This window comes from Labrus mixtus, chromosome 9 (assembly GCF_963584025.1).
Source record: "Labrus mixtus chromosome 9, fLabMix1.1, whole genome shotgun sequence".
In the NCBI taxonomy this organism is placed as follows: domain Eukaryota; kingdom Metazoa; phylum Chordata; class Actinopteri; order Labriformes; family Labridae; genus Labrus; species Labrus mixtus.
The window spans coordinates 22,828,000-22,851,743 of NC_083620.1; the positions used below are offsets into that span (position 1 = coordinate 22,828,000).

The 23,744-nt window shown below is 40.9% G+C and overlaps 1 protein-coding gene across 2 annotated transcripts in view; it reads right to left on the minus strand.

Moving 5' to 3' along the window:
* fndc3a (fibronectin type III domain containing 3A) overlaps positions 1-23,744 on the minus strand; it is a 45,331-nt gene that overhangs the window by 14,289 nt on the left and 7,298 nt on the right. Inside the window, exons 1-12 of one of the 2 annotated variants that reach the window (XM_061046946.1) lie at positions 17,406-17,553; positions 16,026-16,101; positions 4,648-4,724; positions 4,294-4,540; positions 3,796-4,086; positions 2,759-2,817; positions 1,378-1,544; positions 1,224-1,283; positions 1,007-1,145; positions 688-741; positions 488-612; positions 140-314 (exon numbers count right to left, since the gene is read on the minus strand). In XM_061046946.1, the coding sequence (XP_060902929.1) occupies positions 140-314; positions 488-612; positions 688-741; positions 1,007-1,145; positions 1,224-1,283; positions 1,378-1,544; positions 2,759-2,817; positions 3,796-4,086; positions 4,294-4,540; positions 4,648-4,724; positions 16,026-16,101; positions 17,406-17,522 (1,587 nt within the window). In that variant the 5' untranslated portion in view covers positions 17,523-17,553. Of the gene's footprint in view, positions 1-139; positions 315-487; positions 613-687; positions 742-1,006; positions 1,146-1,223; positions 1,284-1,377; positions 1,545-2,758; positions 2,818-3,795; positions 4,087-4,293; positions 4,541-4,647; positions 4,725-16,025; positions 16,102-17,405; positions 17,554-23,744 lie in introns of those variants that run through there. The other variant, XM_061046947.1, reaches the window with a different exon arrangement.

Here is a 23,744-nt window from a genome sequence, read left to right on the forward strand (position 1 = left end):
ACTGCCCATTAATAGGCCCCTTTCTTTGAAGGTAAACAATGTGTATGTTTGTGGATATTTGATCCATCTTTTAGGAACTTCAATCACAAACAAGCAGCTGATTTCACCGTAACATAAAATGGGAAAGTGGGAGACATACTGAGCCTTCTTCCTCCATCTCCAGAATGTAGAAGATGTCGTCCTCCTTTGGTGAGCTAGTGGGTCTCTGCCACTTCAGACACAGCCAGGTAACCCCCGCCATCTCCAGCTCTGGAGGGAAGGGTGGCAATGGCACACTGCATGAGGTGAACAGGTCCACCACTTCACTGAACTCGCTGGGGAGGGCAGAGAGAGAGAGAGACAGAGAATGGGAGAAAACGAGAGAAACACACAGGAGAGACAGAGTGAGAGACATATATAAACATACAGATGGACAGACTGTGAGTGGAAGAAACAGACAACACGGAGGGTTCATTCAGGAGACTATCTAGCATGTTAAGGCTCCTACCTTGCACCCATGTCATTTTTTGCTGCAAGGCGGAAGGCGTATCTTGAAGCTGGAGAAAGCTTGGTCACTCTGTACTGCTTCTGAGGGCCGTAGTAGCACTGTTCATAAATCCCAGTGCCCTTCCCCTTCAGAAAACAAAGGCTTTAGTTTCAGTTACAATAACTTTAAATCAAAGTTGCTTTCTCATAAAGAGTAATTACCTCATCCCATTGCAGAACGTAGTTTTGGATTTTGGAACCGTTGTCACACGGAGCCTGTAGATAAAGCACACAAAGTTCAATGACTGGCCACTTGAGGATGGCACCAAAAGCCAGTGTGCAGGAGACCTTTTTTGACATCACCCAATTTCTCCTACAGTAAGGCTTCTCAAGTATGCATATAAATTGGCGGTAGGTATTGCAAACAACACCTGTATTAACAGAACTATGGCTTCCTATTACACATTTTATAACACCCAGACTGCAGTCTACCTTGGAAAAATGGATTGAAATCCCTAATCCATTAATCAACTGTTTTTACCTTCCACTGGAGAACGAGTGTGTTCTTGGTCCCACTGGCCTTCCTTGGAGGATTGGGAGGGTCTGGCTCACAGCTTAAAGTGGTGAAGCTCACAGCCTCAGATGGGCTTCCTTGTAAACAGTTACACAAGGCCTGGACCCTGGGGAAAGAAGAGCAGTGGTTTCAAAATGTTCCTCGGCCATTAAAACACAGGCCAATGGTGGAGGTCAAAACCAACCTGACGTGATAGTCTGTTGCTGGTCGAAGGTCTTCCAAAGTAGCACTTAGTTCTTCCCCACTGCATCAAAGGAAAAGAGAATTTGAAGAACTGCCTAAAGAAAATACCTAACAATAGTTGGTAATAGGCCTTGTAGCATCTTGCTAATGCTCACCAGTACATGCTCTTGTATTTCCCATCCTTTCCACTAAAAGAGATTGAGACCTCGTAGCTGAGGGGCTCAGGGAGGTTACAGTCTTCTTCCACATTACCGTTCTCACTCTCTGGCCTGGTTGGAGCACTCCAGCTCACTAATGTTTCTCTTGCCTGGATGTCTGACACCTGTAATGAAAGTTTGATGGATCCTTATCAAGTCACTACACACCATCAAACACAGACATGGAATGAACACTTAATAGCTCTGACAAAAGCAACTGCAAAATGACTTTTCTTTATGTTTGTGCTATAAGGCAAAGTCAACAATGGGTAATGTCAGCTTATTATCCCTGCCTCATTTTATTCAGTCTTTCTTATAAATAAAACTATTTTTTTTTTAACTTCCAACCCCAACCCAAGAAAATCATGGCTTGGTAAATGAAATAAGAAAAAAAAAAAAAAAGAGATCAAAATGTTGAGGCTGATGCCACGTTGGGAAAATGTTTTCAGCACTTGGCAGGGATGTGCTGTGCAACCCTGATATTTTTCATTCTGTTTTGAGGTGGTTTAAAAATAGCCTGAGAAACACTGCAGGGGGGGATTCATATGTGGAAGAACTCAATCAAGTCAGGTCTGTACCACCTCCTTGTCTGTGCCCTCAGGGGCCCACCTCACTCCTTTACTTCCCACAGTTACGTTCTCAGTCCTTTAACACACCAGTGTCGCAGAAGGATGGAAAAATCCACTTTCCATTGAAGCTTAACCTTCCCTGTATAAGACACCTTCCCTTTACTTTAGTCATCATCTTTTCAACAGCCTTGCTTCTCTACTTTTACAAGGACATCAGAACTAAGAGGCAATGTATGACAAATCCCATCTTATATGAGGTCAGAGAAATTCTATTTCTAGTTATAAATATTCCCATCGCCCTGATGTTATTTATCAGGTATAGATACAATATACATACATAAAGTGAAAACAGCCATCCAATGCAAGTATCATAGTGTTCAAACACCTGTTCTCATTTTTATTTATCCACATTACACAAAAAAGATAGTCAAACATAAAGGTCAGAGAGCTCTAGATTTAGTGAATATTATAAGTTAAATGAGTATTTATTTAAAGCAAAGCTCAAACCTTTTAGTCTCTGCTTGAATAGTTGCTTGGTGGCACATTTAGAAATAGAAATCCCCACATGAATGCTAGTCAGGAGCTTTGACTCCATTAGCAAGACGTCAGCAATAAATCATCATCAACGTTAATAGAATGTTTAATGGTGCAACACATTTGCATCATTACAGATTTCCATAAACAAAGCACTAATAAAGACATCTAAAAACATGCAAACTGTGTTAACTAGATTTAAGAAAACAAATAAAATGAGTCGAATGAATACTAACCACTGGTTTACTGATGGTACTCAAAAGTGCTTGCAGGGCCTGAGCATCTTCATCCAGCTCTGAGGAGAGAAATCCAGTTAGATATGATACAAATCATCACTGTCTTTACATAAGGAAAAGGGGAAGAAGACGAAATGATTAATGCATTTAGAAATGTGCTGGTTTCTATCTAAATAAGTTAAACGTTTCTGTTCTGTGATTGTTACTTCTGGATTCTGTGTGCATGGACATATCTATCTCTTTAGTGTGATGTTTCTAAACATCACGTCTGCGTGCCGTTTCTCACAGTGTATCAATGGGGTGACTTAGCACCACATAGTCAATATGATTTAAGGTGTTAAAACTATACTAATATTTCAAGCTCATCTACAATGACGCCTGTCGTTCATATTTAAGGAACTGTAACCTTCTGTTGCAGTCTGTGGACTTATTTACTCTGTATCGATTTTATTTTTTCAATCACAGATACTTATTAACATTGCAATCAGCAGGTTTAACAAAGAGTTTAATTCTGGTACAAAGAAAAAGAAAAAGGAAATAGTCAAAATAGCTAAAAATAGCCTCACACTTCTTTGCTATGGGAGAAAGTTCCCATGCTTGGGTACTCTTTAATTAAATTTTAAATTTCAACTCCATTCTCCAAGGGACAAAATAATGTATAATGGTTCATAACACCTGTGTACATGTACAAGATGTAGAAACAAACATTGCTCACATTTCAGCAATCTTCATGAGGTCTCTTATCTTTTTGGCTGAAAATATTTCACCTCCACTTCAAGTATTTACAGTAGTTCTTCAATTATGCACGGCTATTGCCAAGTAGAATTTTTTAAACTGTATGATTAATGAGCAGTCAGAGTTCATGTAATCAAGAACATTTTTTGGCCATATTTCTGTTCCATTGCTGCCACCAGCTGCTGCCCCTAATGAGGCACTGTTCCCACTGTCTAAACACAACATGCTCCCAACTTCCGGAGTTTGTTGTGAGTCAGCCAAATTATAAAGCTCAACAAACCTTTACCCTTTAATTTCCTTACCTCCCGACTCTCCATTTTTTCCTCTGGCTGTCTGCTTGTCAGAGCTGGCCACTGCATGGCTGGGTTGCCCCTGCTCCGCCTCCAGCCCTTTCCCTCCGACGCCGTTGTGAATGTCCACCGTTTGGGGACTTCTACAAGTCTTTTGTGGTGAAGAGGGAGGGCTGTCCTTCACGGGCCCTCCTCCTCCGCCTCCCTGACGGTCCTTCAGTTTCTTCTGCAGACGCTCATATGTTTTGCTTGTTCTGTCATCTCTGTGAACAAATGGCGGGCGTCCGTGTTGGGAGTGGGAGTCTGCAGAGGCAGCCAGAGAAGCAGGTCAATAATTGGCAAGATCACAAGTACGTACAGATGACGTGGCATACAAATATCCTGTGCTGGAGTAAAGTGAACTCCTAAAATTAAGAGGCTGAAACATTGTTTACCTAAAGTGTGCCAAAAAATGAACTATTGAATTCATATAAATAACATCTTAACAAAACTGATGCTGTTGCGGCTCACCCTGCTCTGAGTGGATATGAGCTGGATGGTACTGGGAGATGTACTGAGAGCTCATGTCGCCAACACCCCCCGCCATGCCCGAGTACATATGGGGATGTGGGGGCATCATGGCAGGGTGTGGGATGAAGGCAGGCAGGTGGGCATGGGGTGGAGGTGGAGGGTGGTGGAGAGGGGAGTGTCCGCCTGGGTGGAACTCTGGCTGCTGAGGTAAAACCAGAACCCGCCGCACTCCATTCTCCTCTATGATCTAAGAGGAAAAGAACAAGTGCAAAGGAAGGCAGATATCAAAGCTGCTCCGAGTCCAACAAGATGCCAGTCAGAAAAATTGCAGTGAAAATAGCATAGACATTATACCTGTGATACGTATCCAGGAGGCACAAAGATTGGAGGCACTGAACCATTTGGAGACATCATGGGAACCTGAGCAGGACCTGTTGGGAAAGTGAGAGTAAGATCAAACACTCTCCCTTAGGGCTACAAACGTTTTATCTGTGCGAAAACGTATTTCGAGTATTTGAGGAGGGGCTGAAACTTCAAGCCCAGTCCGACCAGAAACACTAACGCTGTGGTCACTTTCTACAATTTTTGAGGCAAAAATATATCTCTCACAAGCAAATTTGCACAAACCTTATGTGCTACTTTTAAAGCTCTGAGCAAGAGTACAATTATACATAGATAGATAGATAGATAGATACTTTATTGATCCCGAGGGAAATTCAAAGCATCCAGTAGCAGGTTACAAAGACGTACATGACATGAAACATTTGTTACAAATTAACTACAAAACCGACGCCCCCCTCCCATACATATATATTAACCCGAAAAGAAGATTTAAAGAATACCCCTAGATGAATCAAACTTAAACCTGTACAATTAAAAAAAGACTTATACAAGAAATGTACATAACCCATGCAGGGATAAAAATGTTAACAAGAACCTATAAACAGTTGAGGAAAACAAATCTGTAATTAGACCTGAATATTAAAAAAAAGTGTTGACCTTCTGAAGTTGTGTTCTTTATATATGTACAGCAATGTTTAAAAAGAAGATCATTATAAAAAAACAGACATTAAATAACATTTTATGAGCTGGTCATGAAAAACACTGGGATTAATGCATATGCCTCTTTATGAACTACTATAGAAAATGAGGCAATTAAGGAACATTTTCTGTTTCTATATGGTCAATTTATATGCCTGTATCCTCTGACGAGATGGTTTACAGCCGCTGCAGAAACAGCCTTTATCTACATTTTCGACTGCAAATACCCACAATGAGTTTTCAGTTAGACTGTTTAAAAAAAAAAAAAAAAAGAGTGTTTTTGACCAAAACCCCAATTCATTCTGTGCATGTACAGGAAAAGATCAGCAAATAGATAAAAGGTACCGCTTTATCCACAGGCGTGCCAATATCAACACAAAGTAAAAGTTCCTAACAGAAGCTTTAACTTGGTTTTCAGATGAGTCTTGTCTTCTCTCCAAACATTTTAGAAGACAGTGTTTCGTCAGTATTCTTTTATTTTTAATCAAAGAACGAATTCAGTTCAGTTGTTTATCTTTTGTTTTGTTGCATTATCCTGCTAAGTCTTAAAAGTGCTCCAAATGCCAATACAGCCAAACTTTCTATACAGATAATAAATGGATATAACATCTGTAACAGTTGACAACAAGAAGATTTCCTCCCATTTTGCCAACTAAGACATGTGACACTAGGCTGGTTTTTAATAGAGCAAACCCCCATGTTGCCTCTGTCAGTAGAAATTTGCATATAGCTGAATCACTTCACAAAACCAGCTGCATTCTCAATGACAATTTCATTTATTTAATACGTCTGAGTAAGAAAAGGCAGAGAAATGCATTTTTAAAACACTGGCAAATGCAAGAAGAAAAGTGCTGAGGAACAAGAACAACAAAGTTTCCTGCGTGGCTCTGTTGTAGGGGCCAGTGCTGCGGCTTAGCTCAGCTCAGAGAAGTGACAGCTCAGCAGAAAGCCTGGGAGAGAGAAAAAGAGAGGGACCTCTGTGCCAGGTTTGCAGATTCGCACATTTCTCTTCTTACAAACCTAAGACGTAAACACTAGGGCCCCAACACCAGATGTCATGCAGGGGAGCAAAAAGATCCACAACACACACACTGACCTCCCGGCAGCCTGTTGGAGGAATAGACTTCCTTCATGTTGTCAAAGCTGGCGTAAGAAGAGTAAAGGCACTTCTAACTGAGCAGCCATAACAGGCACTTGACTACAAAGGTTGTCCTTTGGCCTGTGGCATGATTCATTGAAACCTCCTACTTCTAAACTACAGCACCAGCCCCTCTGTGCTAAAGTCCAGATTCCAACTTTCAGGAGAAACAGTGGGGATATAAAAAGGAGGATAGAACATAAAATAAAATATGTAATAGATGGATAAGGATATACAGAATACAAATATAAGGCACCATTCAGAGTCTATCCTTCACTCCTGTATTTACCAAACCAGACACACTGAGTCCATGTTGAAACTGTAACAGTGTTAAGTAAACCACAAAGGTAGGTGAAGCGGCTATTATTCAGTGAAAAGTCATCTTCATTATCCCTGACCTTCTCTATCAAAGAACCAGTTCGAAACATTTGAAGAGAGGGTAGCATAAGACAAAGTAAGTGAACTGTTGTATGGGGTGCTGCAGGCGATGGGCATTTACTGCAGTTTTTTACAAACCACATAAAATGTAACACTTAAAATACTGCCCTGTGTAACTAAAATGTAATATCATGTCCATATTGTAGGATCTTTATGGACCATTTAAGTTACTAACCATACATCTTGATGGGAGTTCCTGAGCTCCCTTGACATGTAGGTAATTCTGGATCGCAGGCGGGCCAGGTTTGATTAGGACCCTCTGCATTTTTACGCATTTCCCAACCCCTCCATCCCGATTTCCTACTCTCTCCACAAGTCCTGTGTACAATAAAGGCATCAAAGACCCAAAATAATCTTTAAAACTTGTTAATATCAGTCATGTTTAATGTTATTATTACAATTGTTAATGTGAATCTTACAGCTGTTCTACTCAGCTGCTAAAACAACATGTTGCCATCATTATAGCTTATAATGTTAATATTAGACTGATCAGTCTCTCATTATATTTTGTCGTTCCTGCTAATAAACCACATACATTTTACATTGTTACTGGCTTTGCAGAAATAGAATGAATCTGTTGTTTTTGTTTCTCTGTCACAACAAAGTCACAGCAGATGGATGTTCAACATGAGTCTGGTTCTGCTCAAGGTTTCAGCCTGTTAAAAGGATTTTTTTCCTTGCCACTGTTACTTCTCTAAATGTCGCCAATTATTTTGTTCATGCTGAATTTATGTTGGGTCTCTGCAGATAAAATAATAAAGAGTATGGTCTGGAACTGCTTTTTAAAAAAAAATGTCTTCATAACATTTGTCATGAATTTGTACTAGATAGATCTATTGATTGAGTCTGCGGTCATAAGGGCTACAGTCAGTTCTGTGCTAAAATTCATGGAACAGTGGGGGACATGGGTTAACTGTTGACACTGGTTAGGATGACAGAGCTGAGCTTATATTCATGTTGACCTGACTTTATGACTTTGAGTTGTTCTTCTTCTTATCATTAGTATTATGTAATCTTTTTTGTAAGCAGGAGAAATCCTCAGTTACTAAAAAGGTGTCCCTGCATTTCATTTCAAATGTAAGTTATATTGTTGGGTCTTTTTGCCTTCATAAGTTAGGACAGCTGAAGAGAGAGAGAGACAGGAAATGTTGGAAGGAGTGAGTGGGGGATGACACGCAGCAAACGGCCCGAGGTGGACGCACGATATAATGGCTAGGCTATCGGTGCCCTTTCCATTTTGTCACTAGTTGTATTTACTTTCCATGGAAACTCAAGAAACACCAGATGATACTTCATAGAGTGAAGAACGTATAGATTGTATTTTTTACATACTTTCTTCATTGCTGTTTGCTGAATGTTCTGTGACAAACAAGGACTTCAGAGCCCACTCGGTAACACGACACATGATCCCATAATAATTCACAACATAGAACTACTTCTTTCCTGATTGTTAAAACTGAGACAACCCTAGCTGGGGATATTATTTACAATACCATGCATCTAAAAGCAAATCTAAGAATCTAAGCGAAAAAAATTAATTCAGCCAACTAGGCATTTGCTGGTCACAATTTACCCCTGCAAAAGATTATTGGCATATATTGTATGAGTCTAGCTGCTAATAAACATAATTGGATGAGACAGCTAGCAGGTGGGCCTCTGATACTAAAATCAAAAGGGCAACAAGCTTTGAAGCCCCTCTCAGTTCATCGAGCCAGCAGACTGATACAAGGTCTCATTTCCCTGTGTGAGAACAAAAATCTCAGTTCAGTGAGCATGAAGGAGATCAACCAGAATGATGACAGTCACACTGCTTCTGCTCTCATTGATTTCAGATAATATCATCTGCGTGGGATTTCAAAGTATGTATTGTTAACTCCACTCACTTTAGGACTAATAAATGATGGCGCTCTTACTGCAGGTGCCGCTGTGCACCTGTCTAATGACTGATTTGAACGACTCCAGTAAGAGCCAATGCTGACTAACAGGAAATCTGATGAATCACATTAGCACTCTACATGCCATGGTTTGTCTGTTTAGAAGGTTTAGTATGTACCCTTGGAGAGTGCAAAGAGAAGAGGACAAACAGAAAGCATAGGGCGAGGGAGGAAGGATGGGGGAGCCACACACATCTTAGAGAGGGAGTGAGAGAGAGAAAAAGAGGAGAGAGGTAGGGTGGAGAATGGGGGGAAAAAAACACCCACTCTTTTACATCAGACTGACGCACGAGAGCTGACAGAGATCAGATAGAAAAGGCCACATCCCCCTCCCCCGTCTACCACCCTCCCCTTGAGTCAACTGGAGCATTGGTTGTGCTGACGTGGCCGTGGAGTGCCAGCCTTCCAGAGGAAGCAGCCACGGGAAAAACATCAGTCCTCCTCCACAAAACGGCAGGCTGATACTGAGCCAGGAATAGCCACAAACAAGCTGCCTGTTTTGCAAGTGTAAACAGAGACTAGGCAACACTTAGGAAACACCATCATCTCCCGTCAACATCACATAACCCATCCTCACCTCCCTGCCTCTGGAGGCGGGACGACAGGATCAACTGGTGCAGTGTGTCTTTGTCTAAAAGCAGGGTTGGAGGTAAATGTGGGGAGATGGGGATAATTGTTCAGGTTGGGTGAAAGAAGCAGAGGAAAACACTTTATCAAAGGCCAGACATGTGTCCACACACAGATGCACAGGCATGGTAGGGACACTTTAAGCACACACCTGTTTCCTCTCGATGGAAAATATAGATCTTAACAAACAAGTGGGACTTTACGCAGGTTTAACTAAAGCACACTGAAAATGGAGGAAACCTGCCAGACGTGGCTCTGAAAGCAACAATCCAAGCAAACTGCAAGGTTTAATTGGATGTGCGAATGAACCCTCAAGTAGCTACAGAGAATAAAAGACGCAAGAGAAGATGAGTTAGAGGAAGGCTGGCTGGGTTAAGAAAAGACTGAAAATTGAACAAAGACAGGAGGACACGAGTGAGATGGGTAGTAAGACAGAGTGATTTCATATGGGAGCTTTCAATAAGCTCTCAATGGCAACATGATGAACTGTGAGCCTATAAAGATGGAGCGGGCTTGATTATTAATTAGAGCTAATAAATTGCCTCCATCCTCAAATAAAGACGAGAGAGAGGATAGGCAAGGGAGGGTGAGCGGACTAACTGACAGAGGCTAATAATCACAACTGAGCCAGGGAAAGAGGCTAAGAACTGAACTGTCAATAACACAAAAAAGGCCTCAATGAAAGTTCAATTCATAACCTTGTAATTCAGGTGATAACACGAGTAAACACTTCTGTTAAAAGCATGGAATGGCACATTTCCCTTGCAGGCAGGAAAGATCTTCCATTAATTAAGGGGGTAGTAATTTTCAGTAAGCATAACATTCTATTAGCAGATTAGGAAGGATGTGTTCTCTTTTCCTCCGCTTGGCTACTTCCTCACAACATGCCTGTTAGCATCCAACCCCTGCCGACGAAGGCACAAAAAAGGACAGAAGCAAGTGGAAATCAGTAAACAGGCATTCAGTGATGATCTATGTGAAAACAGAAGGGAAGAAGCTAGACAGTTAAAAACAGAATACATTAATAATAGTAGAGATTTTCTTAGGTGTTAGACGACTCTGTGTGAATCCCGGATATTTTAAGACTAACGCATGTTTTCTTGCGGCCCCGCTGGCATTACTGACGTTTACAGGAGAGGAAGGAATCAGTAACCTTCACGCTTGTGTTTATTACAGAACATCACACTGGTGCAGCTGCCCTCAACCAAAATGAAGAAAAAGGATATGACTCTGTTCAGGATATGACGATTTCACCCTAAAACCATGCCCCCCCCCCCCCCCCTTTAACAAGAAGCTATAACCTCCCAAACCCATCTAAGTTGATTATTTCATGCGTACACAAACGGCTGAATGAAAATAGTCTGGACATCCCATCCTTAACTAAATTTAGAAGAAAAACAAAAGCTTTTTTAGAGCATTCCTCCCTCTCTTCATCCTCTCTACCCTTTCTCTCCCTCCCGCATGGTATGAACACAGCAATGGGAGAATGAGTCACAAGCTCAGTCATTCTTGGAGCTACACACTGCAGAAGCTGTGAATGGGCCGCGCCTGTGCGTGTGTGTATCGTCACGCACATGTTTGTGTGCATGTACTCGGTGTTATGTTGGGGAGGTGGGGAGTAGAGAAATCATGTGCTAATGTGGCAAATGTGTCTGATGTTTGTAGTCCAATTATGCGAACCATATGTAAGGAGCTTTTTTTTCTAGTAGAGGGGACATGCAACCACCCCACCATTGTGAGAATGCCTCGTAATCTTTATGATTATGCATATATTATATTTTATAGTTCACTATGAGAATAATGGACCACTTGAAGCACAAAAGCTCACCACCAGCGTGTCCTTGCTGCCCACTCACAAGCCTCAATGCAAACTCAATGAAAGGCTTTGAATATAAAGAGGGGTGGGAAATAACAAGTAAGGAGGTGATAAAACATACGTAGTAATGCTTTTTTTCCTGATTGAGCTACTGGCATTTACAAACTGAAATCCTGCATTTACTCAGAAATATATATATAAATATATAAAGCTGTTTTCACCCATGCACTCCTGAAAATTTATAGAAAATTTCAAGCATTTTGCCCCTGAAATATTCTCAGAGTGGGACACTATCCCCGTCGGAAAGGGGTCTCAGCGGGCAGGACATGATGTAAATGAATGACGCGGAAATGGCGGGCGAAGAAACAGAGTCCCAACACTATAATGACAGTTTATGTATTAATGCTACGTGTAGTTCAACATATTCTCAGTATCAACGAAAGACTGTAGAAGAACATAATTACTTGGAAACAGAAAACATTTTGGTTGCAAAGGTTGCACATGAGATGCAGAATATAAACAGCATTACGTCCGCCCTCTAGCTTACAGTGAAATTTCTGAAAATTATATTATTCAGGATATTATTTAAGAAATATAGGGACATAGGAATATTAGTATATTCTGCAGTGTTATCACATCGGCTCACGCAGACTTCCTGTGGAAACTTGATTAGGGGGCTGGGCTGGCCGGGTTAAACGTTTGGCTGATTACGTTCACACATGCAGTGTGTTTTCTGGGGTTTTGTTCATTTGTGAAAACACCAATAATTTCTCAGGTAGGGGGGCTTTGCAGTCTTTACTTCAAACTGAGATGTGAAGAAAATCTTTGAAATACTGATTAGAGCTCATCGCATATCTTGGACTGGATAGTCCATTAACAACATATAAAAACATTCTTTCCAAAATCAGACAAGGGTGGGTCCTTTCTGCAACTTTCTGAAACTGAAAATCTGACATCCACACCCACTAGAATGACAGCTGGGTTTGAATTTCTCTCTTCAGACCACTTTTTTCATTTGTTAAATAACTTTTCTGTAAAACTTTTTGTGTGTAAAATTAAACGCAACAAAGCAAGTGAGCTGCAGGAGAGACTGTCCTAAGATAAGTGTCATCCCAGTACCTTATCAAAAAGATAGGAGGGAAGCCACACTGCTGTTGTCAGGCACTCTCGCTAGAGCCAAGGATATAGTTAAAATGCCTTAATTTATTCAGGCCATATATGGTTAAAATAGTAACCACCGTGAAAAAACGCAGACTGGTTTCGAACACGCAGGGTCTTCTCCAGGGCAAAACAGAAACATGGTGAAGAATGTCTATTTTAGAAGTACAACTTTCTAAAGGATCTTCCAGGCTAGGGTATAAATACTGAGAAATAGAAGGAAATTATCTGCAGCACAGAGATGAATGAGTGGAGAAATTTTAATCAGCTATAACATAAAAGAAGGACAGATAGATGGGCTGACTGACCAACCAGTATCTAACAGAGACACATTCAGAAGGACACTGGAATTATGGCCAAAAACTGAGCCAAGTGTTCACATACAAATGTGCGCACAGTCTTTAGCTCCCTGTTGAGATGCCAGAATGACTGAATGACTGTCTTGGCTTTAGAGAGAGAAAGCACATCTCTATCAGGCTAGATAAGCCCAGTGGAACGAGACTGTGCTTTCAGCCACCAACCAGAGACTGAAACATCCAAAGAGATGTGAATGGGCCACAGCCTAAGTCAGATGGAGCAGCAGATCTAATCAACCCTATGGTCCTTATGAGGACTTGCCTCATCAGTCACAGAGATTATCAGGTGGTCTTTCACCTGGTGCCAGTGGTAAAGCTGACAAATCTACAGTGGCAGAGGCTGATTAAGGCCGAGCCAGGGGGCTGCCGGGGGTTCTAGGTTGGAGCTGTAAGGACTTGTCCATTCACATACAGAACTCCCCTTATGGCAAAGAGGATAGCAGGAGCAGGAAGATGCTAAATGGCCACTATAATTAGCCTCCTTTGCTCAAGGCCGCTCCACCAAGGCAGATATCACATAGGCAAATGCCTTCTATAAACTGCATTTTACAAGACTGTCTGTTCATATTAGGCAGGCTGTCATGCACTAAAGCATAGTAATTAGTATTACGCACATCCAGCTGCTAAAAATACAGACTGAATACACAAATTGGTGTGGAATGGAGCAAACCCTCAGAAATTTGATTACACCAGATTGTCCTGTCTTTGGAACAGCGTCACACTGTCCCTGTCAGAAAATACTAGGGTGAAAGCTGAAAGCATGCATATGGACAACAGACACTGTAGTGAACAGGGAGAGTATGTTGTTGTATACACACAGCAAACCAAACCAACTAACCACATGTGCATACATGAATGCCCGCACACACACTCATCTTCCTCACTCCTTGCACTGCAAGCGGTGAGTCATCCCTCTATTCACGTCACTGAGAGAAGAGTGCAGCCTGTGACAGGCCAGTTAGTAGCAGTCACACTGATCTATGTGGCACCTCTCAGCTCTTTGTTTCTCCTCTGATGGAGCGACCATGTATACTCGCTCCCCATTAGGAAGGTTTACTCAGCTCATAATGGGGGGCTGGGTGTGGGAGCTCAGTCAGACAGGAGTAGGGAGAAGAGTCCCTGCGTGAGTGAACTGTATGATGGCTCCCTGCCTGGGTAGCATCACTTTATACCACTGACTTTGCTCCTATGTCATTTAAACCTGGATGCCTGAGTCCTATTGAACATCCCTATTGTCCCCAATGAAGAAAGAGTACAGTCCAAGGATACAGACAAGAAATACAAGTCATCAAATTTATGCTGAAAGGTCATGTAACAGCAAGCTGTGGTCATCCAGGACAGAAACTCACCAACCCTTATGAAGTAGTCATCATTCAGTTTGCTGTACTTTTATTTATCAAATCAAACTGAATGTAAAAGTGAAAAAAAACAACAAAAAAAAAAAACACGGCCTGAGTTCACAGAAATATCAATATGTTGAAGGATGTCCATGGATTGAGCCTAAAAGCAAAGCAAATCATGTTTATCATAATCGTTTACAATTATGGCCCCACAGCTCTGCCTCCTACAAATACTCCAGCTGTCTCCCGCTCACAGTGTCAGAGGCGTATCGGAGCCAGACTTCATTGTCGCTGTCACAAAGCCAGCGCAATCACCAACAATTGAAGAAAAGGAAATGACTGTCATCAGGGTAAATAAGAATGTGTAACAAATCTTACTCAAACACCGCCTTTCTGTCCCAACTCCACTACCACCATACTGTAATTATACCATACGTATATATATTCACTATTATAGTCTATCATCACACAGTTCATATTATTACCTGTCACATTAAGGCAATGAGAAGCATGCCAAATGACATTCAGAGAACAGGGCTAATGAGTAAAAAATAACCTCATTGTCTCTTGTTTTGTTTTTTTGACTCAAGAGTAGGCAGTCCAGGAAAAAAATACAGGGGGTGACACATTCTGTATGACCGGTGGCGTTGTAATGGAAACATCAATAAAAAAAAAGTGGATGCATTAATGTGGAAAATCGTATTACACTCATAAAACCCAATCTTCCATGATGTATATATTTCTATACCGGCTGAAACAAAAGATGCAGTTATGTCATTGAGCAGTCTGGGGACTCTGAGACATCACTGTCATCATTTCTGTAAAAATACGTCAATGCTTCCTGGCAAAGCCCCTCCCCCCTTTTCTCTGTACACACTGAAAGAAGCTGAATGAATCAAGGTGAGGGGGAACGCTGGGAACATAGAGGTTTAGAAAGATTTAGATTACCATTTTAATTGTCAAAATCAATCATTCCAGGTTAAATTGTAGCCAGCTATTTTTGCTGATTAAGTGTAAAGCTGGATGTATAGTGAAAAAGGTTGTTCTTCTATTATACATAGCCTTGAGTTTCTCCCATGTTGTTTTAGATGTTTTCTTATTCGCTCAGTATCAGGGGAAAAAAAACAAATATTATGTACACATACATACATTTCTAGGGATGCCTCTAAACTACATCCCCTGGTCTATTTTCCATATACTTAGACATGTTTCTTAGCTTCAAGGCATAAGCTGAGAACACAGCATTTTAAATGAGCCATACATTCCCACAGCTTTCAGCAGCTCTGTGAAGAGTGCAGTCAAAAAGGCATTTGTCTTATGGTCACAATGACCTGAAACTCACACAGTAACAAAATGCTGTCTTCTCTCTCTGGAGCACTCTCTGCTGGAGCAGTGAAGCTGTGCCCAAAAGATACACAACACGACGTGTAGCATTGCACAGCAAAACTAGCACCAGAACTGGTACTGTTCAATGCAATGAGCCTGTGTTACATGTCATCATTTTAAGGAGGTAACGCTAGAATTTAGTTCTATTTAGCTTTTGCTTTTGGGATTGCCACATTCCAGCCACATATTTAGCCCGTGTCTGCTACTGAAAACACACATGTCAAACAACATGAATGACCAAAGTATTTTTTTAAGAGAGTGCTTTAAAAATGAACAACAGATTAAAACAGGTTTTGTATTTTTTCAAGGCTATAAACATGTGTCACAAGTAAGGCATTCACAATTTCTTCATATGGAAGTTTGTGAATGGACATGGGTAATCATTTGCTCAATAAAGTTTAGCATTTGTAAGAAACATATTTCATTACAACTGGATTTCATCAGATCCAGACTCACACTGCTAGAAGTTTACATGTAAAAACTGGGCAGCTTTCTCACCTGTGATACACTGAAACTGTCCATCCTCTCGTCGAATAGTGAAGGCCTCACCTGGGTTTACCTGCACCAGGATTACCTGTGGAGAGACAAAGCAACATTTTATCTTATTATCCAAGTTAACTTTTACACTTTTTTGTAAACAACCTAACATGTCCGAACACAAAAACAAAACAGAAGCTGCAGATTGTCTGTAAAACTTGCTCCAGTGTTGTACAAACACAAAAGATCTCGCAAATTTCCCTCTACAGCCATAGTGGGAAAACAAACAGCTAAATTTCTGTTAAAGCACCCAATGGTGTAGTGTTAGACTGACAACACAGCCAACTGAATATCATAGTGGGACAAAAGTCACAGCATCTCTTTATTAAAATCATTATTGCAAAGCCTAGGCTGTAGGTGACACTAGGAAAAGGCAGATGAGAGAAACAGAAACATCCCAGGATAAATAAAAACCAAAAACACTTTACATAACACCAGTTGGTATCAGACAGGAAGTCTATCAAAGCTGTTATGAGAGACAAAACAACGGAAGACATTTACTGAGAATAGGACTGATGGACTATTGGGGCTGTGGTGATGGCAAAATAGTCTTCTTTCCAGTGTGGACACTTGTCCTGATTCAATATTATATCCTGGAATGATCAGTGTCAGCTTCATCAGATTCAAGAGATAGCATCCTTAGAATCTGGGATTGTTTCTAAAAGAGTGCAGTTTGAATCAGGCAGCTTGGATCTGAGCTCGTATACGCATTACTTGAAGAACAACTTGTACATTTAAGGATCATTCATCGTGTTGCTTAAAGATAAGACAGAAAGAAGTCACCAGAGTTTCAAACCACCTCTAGCATGCTTTTTGATCTTGAAACATGGAAAACTCATAATTGCCAAAGAAAGGAAGCTTTGTAATGGAAATGTTCATTCTCATAATGTGTTAAATTTGCCTTGAGTTTTGAGCTTCAACAATGAGCTTTACAATTCTGTGATCTACACTATCTTATACCTTTTACTGGAGTTCATCTTTTCTGTTGGAAATATCAGGTACCCACTGCTACCCTACCCTGAGTCATGCTGCTTCTTTCATTACAAAAGACTTGAGCATCAGAGCTGAAAAAGGTAAAGTAAAGAAAAAGAATCTACGGCCATTTTAACATTAGTAATAATGTAACCTTCTTTTGACAACAGCAGAAAAAAGATTAAATAGTTGTGAAGACAATGTTGTTCTAATCAACAGGTCTGATTATGTCAATAAAGAATAATATACCCTGATGCTTCTCCCCCTGCCTTATCTAAATCCATCACTCTTGGCTGATTCTCATCAACTCCAAAATAACACACATGACTAGATTTTTGTTGCCCGGCAATGTGTGTGGGCGCTCGTTACCTCACTCTTGTGGAAGTCGCTGTCATAGAATCTACATTCCCCTGGCAAAGGGCTCTGGCTATGGTTCTCTTCAAGCACAGAAATCATCAACACCTCCATCTCTGACACTGCTCCCATTCATGTGCTCAGCAGGGAGAGGAAAGAGCCCTTTGACTGCCACACACAGAAGATCATATGTGCATACACACCCACACAAGCAGCGTCAGCAGTGTGGATGATGGTGGGGGGGGGGGGGGGGGGGGGGGGGGGGGGGGGGGGGGGGGGGATGCATAGGCAAGGGAGGTCTAATTGAATCAAAGTCTAGGCACTTCACAGTCTGGAGTATGTGATGTTTGTATGAAGTAAACAACTATCCTACAAAATTAAATCACAACATTGGAAGTTTAATCTGAAATCAGGACAGACAAATTCATTCCATGTGCATGAAATAAAAAGGATGAAATTGAGCTGGCAAAAGATCTGACTGCTACTTACTGTTGCCCGCATCGCTTTCTCTCATTCAGGCGTTGCTATTCACACAGTCACAGATGCTCCAGGGTCTAACAGACCCTCCACAACTTCACCCTACCCTCATGAGAAATCACATGACCTCCGATGCTAACACATCTGGCTGGGCTGGTCCTTTAAAACACTCCACTTGCATGAACTCTTGCACAAATTCAAGAAAGAATCAAGGAGTGTAGCAGGAGCTATGCAGGCGGATGATGTTCAGTCTCTCCCGCTGAATGAAGCCGTCACAGAAAGTGTGGCGTTAATCTCACGTTTGCTTAGCCTGGTTCAGCCTCGTCTGCTCCATAGCGGCACTCACTGCAGCGGCTTGTTCACTCTTGCCTCTGGCTCCAGTGCAGCCTCCCTACCGTCAGTATCCACAGCAACCCCTTCAACAAATAAGCCACGGCGATGTCCGCGCCAAACCTTTGGAGAAGGGATTGAAACCTTATCAGCAGTGGCCACTCTTCGGAAAGGGAGGAGGATGAACCCAAGAAAACAGGACCAAATATTTGAAGGAGGGGATGATGCCTCAGTTTGCTTTTCAGTTCCTTCTTGCCTCTGTCACTGACTGTGTGCCAGCTCAGTTAATGCCTGCTGTGCTCCTTAATGTGGTTAATTTCAAAAGGATTCCACCGGGGGTGTGATGATAGCACAGCTGAGCCGGCAAAGGTATAAGGGTTCCACAGCGTGGGGAGTCTTTTGTTCTGCCTTTTTTCAAAACATCAACAATGGCGTGAGGGAGCTGAACGACCCACGCAGCTTCTGAGGCTGACATATACGACTACGCTACAGTCTCTCTCCCTCCCTTCCTTCCTTCTCTCCCTCCCCCTCATACTCTCTCTGGCTCCCTCTCCCATTCACAGAGCGACATGCCATACACCCTCTCTTAATACTCCGATCGATGTGAGAGGAGATGGGGTGGTGGGAGTTCAATTGCAGAGCTCCAGCGCTGGCGACAATTGCACCCTCCAGTTCTCTTCTGTCTTCAAAGATCACAAAGCAGCCCACTGACAGTCAAAACAGGGGCACTATTTGTACAGAGACACAATAAACAGAGCCCGCAAGTATTCACTGCTTCTGAACATCTGTCCTCATTCATTCTGAATGGATCATTCCTTAAAGTGACAGTACTGATCACTTGATCAGCATGTGCCAAGTTAGCAGATCCTCTGCGTCAATGATATAGCTGAACAAAGGGTGGCTATGGCATATCCTCCACAAAGTCAAATCCTTTCCTACCATTTGTTTTACTCTGTTTAATGAAAAAAAGATGGATTGAAGGGATTAGACTTATAAAACTGCTTGCACTACTGATTAAATTCCAAGCATGACAGGATTATAAATTAAGATGACTTAAGGGATATATGGAGTAAAAATTCATTTGAACAAGAATGGTAGGCAAAATAAGCAAAACACTATACGTACTGTAGAACAAGCAGTCATGGGGTTATTATTTAGCATCCACTAAATCTGCTATCCAACATGATTATTGATCTGAGAATTTCAATATTCAGCTCTGTTAGGTACTTTTATTAATTTCATGTTAAGATATAATATTTAATTGACCCTTTAAATGTTCCCCTGACGTGTCTATTAATTACAGTACTAAGGTTTAGTTGCCTACATCAGAGAAATATGAATACATTTTTTAATAACTTAGAGCTGTTCGACTCCACTCTCGACTCTTGCTAGAAGCAACTACCAATCTTTCCTTGTATGTGTAAATGTACTTGGCTATAAAAGACAATTCTGACTCAACCAAATTGTAACATCACTCTGTCACACTATCTCTAATAAAATTGAGAATACTACGTTTACAACAAAATAATAGGGGTGTCTAGATAAATCGATTCACATCAGCTCCACAATTACCAATTTCTATGATTTGTAATTTTCGTAATTTTGTTGGTCCAAGCTCCTCAGTCACGCTGCTAACATTAGCTTGCTCTCAGCAGCGGTAATGTATGGCTGCGTCCAACACACTAACGTACTACCTGTACTGTCTTTGAAGCAGTAAGACACTCAGCCAGTGCAGTGTTCTCTGAAGACAAGCGTTAGGGTGTACTTCAGATTCTATATTCCCCCGGGTAAGAAGATGCTTGACCTGGCATACTTGAGTCAGCAAAATGAAAGTCAATTACTTGGGGAACGACTCAAATGTACAAGCTCACGTCATATGCCACCAACAGGAGTTGAGATGCCAACAATTGCTGACCGACACACACGGCATCGCTTTAGTGATCCCGTGACAAATTCTGGACGAATTCTGAAAAACAACAAGATCTGTCATCTGCTAAATTTTTAAAAAGACCTGCACCCCCGACAGTGTCGTCAACAAAGAAGGCTTAAGATTTATGATCACCTAATTTTTCCACTGGCAACTATTAAGATATAGTTAGCTGGCTTAAGCCCACAAATGTTATTCATATTAAAGTAATTTGAGTTAAGCATCAATAATTGTTATCTTGGTTTAAGTTTTTTTTTTTTCATTTTGTATTTACAACACTGCAATCAGCTGATAAAAATGCTTCAAATATGAAAACTGTATTATGCTGTATACATTTTGTATTGTGCTTTTTTAAAATGTCTAATAATAATCATTTGCAGCTTCTTAGTGCAGAGCAAACTGGACAGGATTCTAAAATAAGCATCCTTCATTAACAGATAGGAAAGTATTGTGAATGAGGAATCGTTTTCAATCTAATCTTGACCCAAGAATCATGAGATATTGAAAGATTGACACCCCTATATTTTAGACCTCTGCCCAATAAAAGCCTCTCCTATTAAACCAGAATCAAATCTGTTTTACTAACCAAGTATATGAGCACATACAAGGTTTTACATTACCCTCATTTACAGACGAACAACTGATTGACCATAGTACTGAATGTGTAGGTCACAAACAGATGAAACTGTATTTGTTAATATTTGGAAGTGGATGGACAAGGATGCAGCAACAGTTGCTTTTCACACAGCTGAATAAGCCCTGTACCATGGGATTGTTTCCGTGTCATATTCACAACAAGCATGATATTAACAGAGCTGTGAATAGAGAAAAACATGTATAAAGAGAACAGGAACCATGAATATCTCATAAACTGCGACCAATTCATAGAACAGTTTGTCCCAGAGTTGCCACCATTGTAAAGATTTCCCTCTGTGTATGAAGCCTTTTGCAAAGAGAGTATGGATCAATTAGCACTCAATGTCACACTGACTGCTACTGCTGTGTTTTATTACCCTGGAGAACGGGCCTGCTCTCTGTGTTCATGGCTGTTAGCTCTGACGTTTCTCAGCCGTCGGTGACTCAGAGTTCAGGTTTCTCACTATTTGTTCCTCCTAATTGTTTACTGCGTGTTGATGTGACACAGCAGCTGGGTGGACCGGAAACAGGAGCCAAACGACAGTGGGAAAATCCTGCCAGTGTCGGAACTAGCCAGGAACTAACGCAGGTGAGGGCATATGCTTACGTGTGTAATAGTGATTTAGGGCAATTTGATGATCCTCCACCCTCCAGGATACCCTGGAAACGTTGCATGACAAGACAGTAGGAAACAACTGGTGGGAAATAAAATCTTTCCTAGAGCTGTTTTTGACGTAGAAGGTCCTCATAAATATTTGTTATCAATGTGTCGTCACAGGGAATACAACCTGTTTTACATATTTATCAGACGAATCCCAAACTGAAGTCTAGGCACACAGCCAACCTTGAGTGTTGTCTTAAACCTGAGGCACACAGTATTTTCCATCAGCCTTCTATTAACTCAGTCAATAAACTTTCAAGTCAAAGTCTAGGTACACTCATTATCATGAGCCAACCACTGGTGACTGGAGATGATTCCAATCTTAATGTATACTGTATTATGTTTAAAAGGTGCTATATTACTTTAACATTACTACCAAAGAAAAATGTTTACATTTCTTTCTCCATTTGGTCAGACGAATCAGTTAACTGATTTCAAATATGACAGATTCTGTAGTCCAGCTCTGAAGCCATTGCAGTATAAAACTTAGATGTATTATTAGAATCAGTATCCTGCATCCACATGAATCAGAATGCTTACATGAAGAGTGTTTTACTTATCTTACTTTTAGTATCTCCTGTACCTCACAGACACCACAATGTTTTGATATGGAACTGGTGCTAGATAGGTAAAATGCTTTAGTAGACCTGATACAGATTCAGATAGACTCCTCATTTCTGTTCAATCAGACCACATTATGTTTCAGCTCAAGGATTCTAAAAAACTTGTGAATTTCTGCAAACTCTGGACCTGCTGTCGTGTACTTTTTCTCTCCACAGGAGTACCTTCCATCTGGCTCCTCCACAACAGAGCCTAGGCTTGTGAAGCGCTCCGGGCTGAATCTCTTATCATAGCTAGGGCACTTTGTTCTTGTTCCAGAGCTGTCCTTGAGTTCCAGGTCAGCTTCCTGGCAAAAAAAAGCCATCTAGGTTTGGTCACTTTGTTTGGTTAGTCAACCTGCTGTAAGCAAAGTCCAGGTATGACATTTCCCATTTTTTATGATGAAGCCTTATTCTCTGCTTGTGATTATCAAATTAAGATTTATGCTTTTTGCTTTTTCCCAGACCAGTGCGTTCTCACCGGTTTCTCTCCCTACACCGATCTAGCCAGACAGAGTTCGCAGTCGAATACTGATGAGGAGTCGAGGACATTCTGATTTTATAATTTGAAATAAAAAATAAAACTTTTTTCGGTTAAGAGTCAAGATAATTTAACTTCTTATTTCTTTACAATAGATGTATAAAAAAGAATACACTATTATTATTTTTTGGGCATATTTAAAAACCATTATTTCTACTATTATCACCATAAAATATTATTATTTTTTATTATTATAAGGGATTCTTTAACAGATTTTAAATCAAGGGAGGAGCCAAATTCTGCAATATAAAAAAACACAGGGATGTTCCTAGAAACTAATTTCCCTGTCAATTAAATGCTAATTTAAATTAATTTAAGAAAACATTAACAAACCAGGGACACCAGCCTTAGGTCCTCCTTGCAGGTTGATGTCAACATACCTGTTCTGATAACTATTACCAGTCAAGTACTTATATTCCAGTTTAACCTGACAAAGGATTCAATGGTATTGTCAATTTTGCGGTATCGTGAAAAAGAAAGTGATTTTGTGTTTAACGAAAATGGCAGACAATGGCGTTTGTGCGTTAGTGGGGAAGGAGAACAGAAGGAATCTTTTTATATTGCTGTCTTTACAATATTCAATCAAAATCATTTATTTTAAATATCGCAATAAATACCGTACTGTGGCCTTGTTATTGTGCTATTATTGTATGGTGAGATTTTGATATTGTTACGTTTGTTATATATATATAAAATACTCTTACACACCTGTGTCTGCTCTGAAAATAGGTGCAGTAATGATTTTTATGCTTAGTCTAACTAGCTTAGAAAAAAGTGTCCTATACACTGCTGAGTCATGCACTGTCCTCCTCCTCACAATAGTTGACAAATAGTGGGCTCACGTCCCCATCTCCACAGATGATTCAGTGGCTGACCAGGAGACAGGCAGCGTGGGTTGCTTTTTTTTTTTTCACAACAACTCAAGCCCTCTGGCAACTTGTGATGGGCACATGTCCAAGGCCCTGTCTCCTGTGTCTGGCTAAAGCATACAAGGCCAGCACCAAGACGGCTGAGTCGGGAGTGAGGTCTCACTATCCCACAGTAACATGAGCCCACGCATGGCACGTAGCCACCAGTAAGACCACGCACTCATGGCAGTGTGCTCCCTGTTCAATTTGTGGAGTTACTATTTAATGCAAAGTGCTCTCGCTCACAAACCAGAGCAAACAGAAGGTTTTTGAAT